General features: G+C 34.6%; 2 protein-coding genes across 2 annotated transcripts; one reads left to right on the forward strand and one right to left on the reverse strand.

Moving 5' to 3' along the window:
• The first annotated feature begins 4,260 nt into the window (after positions 1-4,260).
• On the forward strand, positions 4,261-6,340 carry LOC143607117 (glutathione reductase, cytosolic-like). The gene is made up of 6 exons (XM_077082674.1): positions 4,261-4,364; positions 4,460-4,524; positions 4,588-4,701; positions 5,048-5,147; positions 5,944-5,997; positions 6,086-6,340. The coding sequence occupies exons 1-6, from the start codon at positions 4,320-4,322 to the stop codon at positions 6,179-6,181; spliced, it is 474 nt and encodes a 157-aa protein (XP_076938789.1). The 5' UTR covers positions 4,261-4,319; the 3' UTR covers positions 6,182-6,340.
• Positions 6,341-7,833: 1,493 nt separating this feature from the next.
• On the reverse strand, positions 7,834-8,794 carry LOC143607118 (uncharacterized). The gene is made up of 2 exons (XM_077082675.1): positions 8,403-8,794; positions 7,834-8,237 (listed from the first exon to the last, which is right to left on the reverse strand). The coding sequence occupies exons 1-2, from the start codon at positions 8,686-8,688 to the stop codon at positions 7,834-7,836; spliced, it is 690 nt and encodes a 229-aa protein (XP_076938790.1). The 5' UTR covers positions 8,689-8,794.
• Positions 8,795-9,200: the final 406 nt, after the last annotated feature.

The raw sequence follows: 9,200 nt of genomic DNA on the forward strand, positions 1-9,200 counted from the left end.
ATACTACTTTAAGTAAGCATATAAATTACAATTCTCTAAATATTTCCTTAACTTTGGTTTACAATCATTGCAATATATGTATCGGAAAATTTTAATATATATCAATTAAATTTCAATAAAACTGCTTACAATTATTTTGAACTAAACATGAACCCAAGCCGGTTATTTAAAATTACTTACAATTAATTGTATGATAAGGGCGATATAAAGTTGCATTATGATGTGCAGACTGGCAAGATATTTGGGAGGGGTTCTTCTTTTTGTTATCACAAACCATTTTGCTTATCCTTCGGTTTTTCTTTAAGATAGCTAAACTTTAAAAAAATATAAATAATATAATAGTGATAGTAACATGGCTAGTTATAAAAAATAAAACATACAATTTGTGGTCAATCTTTGTTGTGTAGAGATTAAATTCTCATTGATGATACCTGTAAAAAAATAAAAAAATTAAAGATGATAATTTTACTGAATAAATAAATAACTATTATGTAATCAATAATAAGAATAAGAGATATATACCATCAGTAATATAAGATAGAGATATTCGCAAGGTAGTATTGCTAAATATAGAACACATCATCTTCTTAAAAATAATAAAAAGCCCCTAGTTCTTCGAAAACAATCAACTAAGAATAAAAGTAATTCAAACATTGCATATTCGAAGACATTTACTTGTTAATCTATTAAACATTAAATCTTGTACTATATCAACTTGCTTTTTGGATAGTTTAATATGTGTTTTTAAAGATAATATGTCTTTATTTAAATAATACTTATCGATAACTGATAACATACTTTATTTTGTTTGTAATATATTTCTAAGTAAAAAATCGATGTTATATAATGATCATAGAATTAGTGTTTCAATTGAAAGACTACAGATTACATATAAATCAACTACGTGAATCAGATTACATGATTCGGATTAAATGAATCGCATTAAGAAGATTGATCGATTGAACCTGTGAATCGGTTGAATCCGATTGAATATGTGTAGGTGAATCGATTGACTCCGATGGAGGATGTTAACCCGATTGAATCTTTGTAGGTGAAACAATTGAATATGTGAATCTGATTACAAATGTTTGATAGCTACCTTGAATACTGATGAATTTCAATGTAATAGGTAAATAGTGATTGCAAGGGTTAGAATATGTGAATTGAGATGGAAAAAATTCTAAATATGATAGGCATCGCAAGTTTGATTTTAAAATTGAATTAAAGTAATTAAAAATAATTAAGAAATGTCATGTGACACTTTGAAGAAATTTGATGTAAAATAGAAGGAGAATTTGGTGGAAACCCCACTTGTCATGTACAACTTTGAAAACTCCTTGTTAATTTAAAATAAAAGTAAACATATTGAGTTTTGAATTTAAAATAATTAAAAAATAATAGGAATTGACATGTGGCATTTTGAAGACTCCTTGTTAATTATAAGAAAGGAAGGTTTTTTAAAAATTCACTCTTTTATTATATAGGTAGATTGTTTTATTAACAAACTACGGTGTTTTGATCAAGATGTAGTGTAAATTAGGTTTACGACTAATGATTTCATATCTACACTCAAATCGGAAAAACAAAATCTAGTGAAACGTATTTAGGGCTATATCGCATATTTTTTTCTTTTTAAAGAACAAATAATTACAATGAAATCGCGATAAAAATAACTTGTGAATGATCTTGTATGTGTGTATATGAACAAAGTGGATGCAAAAGAAAGGGGTAACGCGTTTGGTTCACTAAAAAGATACCTCTCAAATGCTCTCTCTCTCTCTCTGAATCGGTCAGAAATAGAGTGCGTTTGTATACTAAAAAAGATACCTCTCGATGGTTCATGAAACTTCTTAACAGTTAAATTTTCATAAACATGATTCACATGCTACATACTAATTAGTTAGTACTAATTCAACAAAGATTGTCAAACAACCCCTAAGTTTACATTATAATTTTTCCTTTTCACCGTTTAATTTAAATTTGATTCATTTTGTTTGTTCTTTCGTCATGTTAATTCCTAAAATTTGTAAGTACAAAACTGCTAAATTGAAAGCCATCAAACCTTGCATTTTTTATCTATAGGCATTTATTATTACCATTATATTAACAATCCATTGTTATGTCGGAGAGAACAAATGAAAGCCACTAATAATAATATAGACCAATTATGTAAATAGTTTGAAGAATAGATTGTCACACCCTGACCAAAGGCGGCGGAACATGCCGAGGTGTAACGATTGTCCATAAGCACATGACACTAATTAAAGTGATAGTATTTAATAAACTCATTTCATTTCACAACATCGAAAATGTCACATAACAATTATCCATAAACAAGATATCACAAAATATGGCAAATTGATATTGTTCATTTTTACTAATATCCTAAGGTCTTTGATGTCGTTTTCTTCACAATCATAAATCAACCAAGATGCAAACCTTAACAAGGAGTTTTCAAAGTGGTACATGACAAGTGGGGTTTCCACCAAATTCTCCTTCTATTTTACATCAAATTTCTTCAAAGGAAAGATATTGAGTTTTGAATTTAAAATAATTAAAAAATAATAGGAATTGACATGTGGCATTTTGAAGACTCCTTGTTAATTATAAGAAAGGAAGGTTTTTTAAAAATTCACTCTTTTATTATATAGGTAGATTGTTTTATTAACAAACTACGGTGTTTTGATCAAGATGTAGTGTAAATTAGGTTTACGACTAATGATTTCATATCTACACTCAAATCGGAAAAACAAAATCTAGTGAAACGTATTTAGGGCTATATCGCATATTTTTTTCTTTTTAAAGAACAAATAATTACAATGAATTCGCGATAAAAATAACTTGTGAATGATCTTGTATGTGTGTATATGAACAAAGTGGATGCAAAAGAAAGGGGTAACGCGCTTGGTTCACTAAAAAGATACCTCTCAAATGCTCTCTCTCTCTCTCTGAATCGGTCAGAAATAGAGTGCGTTTGTATACTAAAAAAGATACCTCTCGATGGTTCATGAAACTTCTTAACAGTTAAATTTTCATAAACATGATTCACATGCTACATACTAATTAGTTAGTACTAATTCAACAAAGATTGTCAAACAACCCCTAAGTTTACATTATAATTTTTCCTTTTCACCGTTTAATTTAAATTTGATTCATTTTGTTTGTTCTTTCGTCATGTTAATTCCTAAAATTTGTAAGTACAAAACTGCTAAATTGAAAGCCATCAAACCTTGCATTTTTTATCTATAGGCATTTATTATTACCATTATATTAACAATCCATTGTTATGTCGGAGAGAACAAATGAAAGCCACTAATAATAATATAGACCAATTATGTAAATAGTTTGAAGAATAGATTGTCACACCCCGACCAAAGGCGGAGGAACATGCCGAGGTGTAACGATTGTCCATAAGCACATGACACTAATTAAAGTGACAGTATTTAATAAACTCATTTCATTTCACAACATCGAAAATGTCACATAACAATTATCCATAAAATAACCATAAACAAGATATCACAAAATATGGCAAATTGATATTGTTCATTTTTACTAATATCCTAAGGTCTTTGATGTCGTTTTCTTCACAATCATAAATCAACCAAGATGCAAACCTTAACAAGGAGTTTTCAAAGTGGTACATGACAAGTGGGGTTTCCACCAAATTCTCCTTCTATTTTACATCAAATTTCTTCAAAGGAAAGATATTGAGTTTTGAATTTAAAATAATTAAAAAATAATAGGAATTGACATGTGGCATTTTGAAGACTCCTTGTTAATTATAAGAAAGGAAGGTTTTTTAAAAATTCACTCTTTTATTATATAGGTAGATTGTTTTATTAACAAACTACGGTGTTTTGATCAAGATGTAGTATAAATTAGGTTTACGACTAATGATTTCATATCTACACTCAAATCGGAAAAACAAAATCTAGTGAAACGTATTTAGGGCTATATCGCATATTTTTTTCTTTTTAAAGAACAAATAATTACAATGAATTCGCGATAAAAATAACTTGTGAATGATCTTGTATGTGTGTATATGAACAAAGTGGATGCAAAAGAAAGGGGTAACGCGTTTGGTTCACTAAAAAGATACCTCTCAAATGCTCTCTCTCTCTGAATCGGTCAGAAATAGAGTGCGTTTGTTTACTAAAAAAGATACCTCTCGATGACTAAATATGTGTAGTAAGATAACGGTTGGATCTGGATTAATACTATGGAAAAAGGTAACTGTGAATTTAAATTTTCAGGTTAATGAGTATTCTCGCACCAATGTGCCTAGCATTTGGGCCATAGGTGACGTTACAAACCGTATGAATCTTACACCTGTCGCCTTGTTGGAAGGATCTTTGTTTGCTGTATGTGATTTCAGTCTTCTCTGTGGCTTCTTTATAAATGCAATTATATAATAAACAGGTAGTAATTATCTCACTTTCACTATTGTGTTACACAGAAAACTGTCTTTGGTAATGAACCTAGCAAGCCTGATTATAGCAACATCCCCTGTGCTGTTTTTTGGTACCATATCATTTTTTTTTTCTTTTTTATGTGTCAAATGCAAAAATTTATTTTTCATTTCAGCATACCACCGCTCTCTGTTGTTGAACTAAGTGAAGAACAGGCCATAGAGCAAGGTAATGGAGACATTTTGGTGTTCACATCAACATTTAATCCTATGAAGAACTCCATCTCTGGGTAAGTGAACATGTGCAACTTCTTTGTCATAAAGTGAATGGGGCCCGTATACGCGTAGGTTTGGGTTCTGTTTTATCTCAATTTGGTCAAACGGGTTAAATCACAAAATAAACGTATCTAAAATGGAACTGTTGAAATCTGTCAAAAGTGTATTTTACAATGCATACCTTTTAAATAATTGTCATTGAATGATTGATTTATTGTTATCGTACTTTCACCCATTCTATTTTTACCCATACCAAAACGGGTAGCTCATTTTGATCCATTTCCTGACTGACTGAGGTTTTTGCCACTTCTAATGATATGTATCAACTTTAACTCGTAATCTGCATTTTTATATGTCTAGACGTCAAGAGAAGACACTCATGAAGCTTATTGTCAGTGCTGAGACCGATAAAGTTATTGGTGCATCTATGTGTGGGCCTGAAGCACCAGAAATTATGCAGGTAAGTTTAATCACTCTTGTAGCTTTAAATGATCAAAAGTGCATAAAACATTTTAAATGTTCTTTTAGAAAAGTTTAAGACTATTATAGGAGTAACTAGCAATGTAAACAAGCCCAAGCTCAGCTTTTAAATGTAGTACTCAGCTGGTTTATATTAATTATTTTATTTATGAACAAATATAATAATTAATGCATATTTATAACTATAACTTTTATATAACAAATTATATATTATTTAGTATTTGCATTATAATTTCATGTCCAATAGTGTTTGTTATACTATTATTTACTTGTTATAAGAAAATAAAAATTATTATACTTGTATAAATAACAAGCTCGTTTAGGCTTGCGAGCTTAGCCAAGTCGGTACATGAAGCTCGATCTCGAGGTTGTTTAATAAAGGAGCTTTAGCCGAGGCAAGGCTCGAGCTTGAGCTCGTTTAAGCTCGCTTCACTTTGAGATTTTAGCGAGCCGATTTCGAGTAGCCCGTGGTGTCAACCTTTTAGCGAGCCGATCTCGAGTAGCCCATGGTGTCGATCTTTTAGCGAGCCGATCTCGAGTAGCTCACAAGCGGCTGGGCTCGTTTACACCCTTAGAAGTAGTATAATCTTTCAATCGTACGTGACTCGCTAATTATGAATAACTTTCTTTAAAAGTTTACACATAATGTATCTATGCTCAACCCAACCCGATCTTTGTTGAACCATACCCATAGTTACATATTTTGACCTTTTACTTAACCCACTCGACCCGTCCAACTCAGAAAGACCGCTTTTATTGATGTTAATATTTCATAGGGAATTGCTATTGCACTCAAATGTGGAGCAACAAAAGCACAATTCGATAGCACGGTAAGCTTAGACCGACTATTTAATTAAATATAAATTACATGATCTTATTTTCCTAAATTTAATGAAAATTTCGATTTTTATTTGACAGGTGGGGATACACCCGTCGTCTGCAGAGGAGTTTGTTACAATGCGATCTGTCACAAGGCGTATTGCTGCAGCTGGTAAACTGAAGACCAACCTTTAAACTTGTTTCAGTTTGTTGTTCCTCACAACTCACATCCATAGAGAAAGCGGGTACACATTATTTTGATTCTATAACATCAGTTTTTTCATGTCACAGTGATTATGGTTAGCATGTGAATGATGCGGATTGTTTTTGTTTTCTCATATGTGATTTCTCGGGATTTTTTAGATAGTGATGTTAATAATGGAATGGAATAGCCAGAGCCGTCTCCGAGAATTGTTAAAAGTTTTTGCGCCGAATGCGAAAAAAATTTTGGGCCTTAAGTAAAAGGGGTATTTTGTTGGGTTTAAACAATTTAATTTTTAAATGGGCTTACTTGGTTATGATTTGGGTTGTGTAATACTTTTTGTATAAAAATAGGCCCTTTGCCACTAAACCAAGCTAGTGGTTGTGTAATTAAGTTTTAACATTAAATATGCATATTGTTTTTCATAAAAAAATATATATATAAATTAAAAAAAATCCAGGCCTAGCGGGGTGTCGGGCCAGGGTCCGTTGACCACCCAACCTCCCCTTAGAGCCAGAGCCGGCCAGGAAAGGCAATGGAAGAGTAATAGGGTTCTTTGATGTTCAATTATTAAGATATTGCGTTTGGTTTGCATAATTTTTTTTATGCAATTATAATATGCCACAGAATTAGATTTAGAACTAAAAAGTTCACAAAAAGGATTTAGAATTTAAGGGAATCGCAATCAGTTAACAAAACAATCATAGAGTATTTGGAATCTATCAATATGGCAAACTACCTACCAGTTGCCCCATTGATGAAAACAAGGCCCACAACCTGCTCCACTCCTGCTACCTTACAAAACCGGTTAACCGAAACCAGTCTTAGGTTTTTTAATTATAGTTTTTGAAACCGGTTTTTTTCCTGGTTTTACTAGTTAGGGTTTTTGTGCTTGTAAACTGCGTAGTACTCGACCCGATTAACCGGTCTAACCGGTTAACTCGTTTGTGCATGTCTACCCCAACCTATTGAATGATGCCTCGGCTCCCCTGCCCTAACACCCAACCACCGCCACTTAGACACCATCAACCTCCTACCACCACCATCGATGACGTCAGTGACTGATTGAATGGTGCCTGTGATGTCAGTGACTGATTGAATGTTTCGTTCACTTTGGTTGAGTTCTTTGATTTACTTTGGTTTTTCATCACCATTTTGGAATGATTCTTGAATAAAGAATATTTTAAAGTTGTTAAAAATTAAAATTATTAGAAATATGAAGTTGTTATAGTTATGGTTTGATCCTGTCAACACCAAACCTACATCTTATCCCTTTCAACCTTTGCATTGTTGAATCTTATCTTCCCATCTACCCTTTGGTCCATGATATCAATGTCACCCCTCTATCTCTAGCGACAACTTTATGGCACGATTTTAGTTCATTATGAGTGCCCCTACACCCTTAAAAAGATATTTTCATCACACAAGACACGTTAATCAATTTAATGAGATGAAAATATGACATGACATTTTATTGACAAAGTCAACAAGTACATGAAACAAATGATACTAATCCAAACATAAACCTTAGTTTGGGAAACATTTTAAACAATACAACGCTTAAGTAGTACAAATGCATTTAAGGATTTTGGTGCAAATAATAGGATAGATTTTCTAAATGTAGTTATTGACTCCACCTTCACATCTACCGTCCGCCACCACCACCTCCAAAGCCTCCACCGGCTCCAAAACCTCCACCGGTACCACCACCTCCTCCAAAACCACCGCCACCACCACCGCCGCCTCCAAGACCTCCTCCACCACCAACGCCCCCACCAGCTCCAAACCCACCACCAGAACCACCACCTAAACCTCCACCACCACCTCCACCAAGTCCGCCACCACCGCCTCCACCAAGTCCACCTCCACCACCAAGTCCACCACCACTGCCTCCACCAAACCCACCACCGCTACCTCCACCAAGTCCGCCTCCTCCCCCAAGTCCACCACCGCCGCCTCCACCAAGTCCACCTCCACCGCCAAGCCCTCCACCTCCACCTCCACCAAGTCCGCCTCCTCCACCTAGCCCACCACCACCACCGTATCCACCTCCAACACCTCCCCCTAGACCTTTATGGTGGTGACCTAGCCCACCACCACCACCATATCCACCTCCAACACCTCCTCCAAAACCTTTATGGTGACCTAGTCCACCACCACCACCATATCCACCTCCAACACCACCTCCCAAACCTTTATGGTGGCCTATCCCACCTCCACCTCCCAGTCCACCACCACCACCAATACCACCACCACCTCCTAAACCTCCACCACCACCAATGCCACCACCACCTCCATAACCTCCACCACCACCACCTTTACCAAAATGTTTAAACCCCTTCTTATATATTCCATGACCTAAACCTTTCCTAAACCCGAATTTCGGCTTCCCAAACAAATTCTTCTCATCCTTCACCCCCTCAACCGAATCACCTAAAACCACCCCAACAAAAGCAAGCAAAACCACAAACAACACAAGCAAACCACGTACACTACCCATTACTCAAAAACAATCAAGAACACTTATGAACCATGCATGCAAATAGCACATGTATATATACACACAAAAAGCTAACTCATAAGCACATGGTGGGTCAAAACTAAACACCACACAACTGTCATCTACAATCAATGCTGCCTTATTAGTCGCGTAACGAATTAAATTTAGCCAACTACCCTAATAGCAATATTTTTCACAGTTTCACTAATTTCTTGAACCATAGAAACACATACCACCACAAAGATTTGCTTTCTATTAATGTGACAGTGTTGGTTGGCTTCCTTTTTCACCTTTCTATTAATGGAGCGTACATCATCTTCTTTAATAATTGATCACCTTTTATTAATCTTCATCTTTTTCGACAGTCGGCGTATAATTTGATGATCCTAGGGTGTGCATTATTGCCTCGAGTATTGAAGAAACACTAAGTGACCCGGGGCAGATTACGGATAATCTGGGGGTTAAGTAATGTTTCCCACGAGTATGAGGTCCAGCAGAGAAGGTTGTTCTTC

This window comes from Bidens hawaiensis, unplaced genomic scaffold, assembly GCF_021521415.1.
Source record: "Bidens hawaiensis isolate Kalapana, Puna unplaced genomic scaffold, B.hawaiensis_p1.1 tig00079505_1, whole genome shotgun sequence".
NCBI classification, from domain to species: Eukaryota; Viridiplantae; Streptophyta; class Magnoliopsida; order Asterales; family Asteraceae; genus Bidens; species Bidens hawaiensis.

Excerpts from the sequence above, each read along its gene's own strand:
- LOC143607118 (XM_077082675.1), bottom strand. The coding sequence starts at position 8,688 with ATGGGTAGTGTACGTGGTTTGCTTGTGTTGTTTGTGGTTTTGCTTGCT. Across the intron at positions 8,238-8,402 it reads TGGTGGACTGGGAGGTGGAG|GTGGATACGGTGGTGGTGGT; the intron begins GTGGGATAGGCC and ends GAGGTGTTGGAG.
- LOC143607117 (XM_077082674.1), top strand. The coding sequence starts at position 4,320 with ATGAATCTTACACCTGTCGCCTTGTTGGAAGGATCTTTGTTTGCT. Across the intron at positions 4,525-4,587 it reads ATCCCCTGTGCTGTTTTTTG|CATACCACCGCTCTCTGTTG; the intron begins GTACCATATCAT and ends TTTTCATTTCAG. Across the intron at positions 5,998-6,085 it reads AAGCACAATTCGATAGCACG|GTGGGGATACACCCGTCGTC; the intron begins GTAAGCTTAGAC and ends TTTATTTGACAG.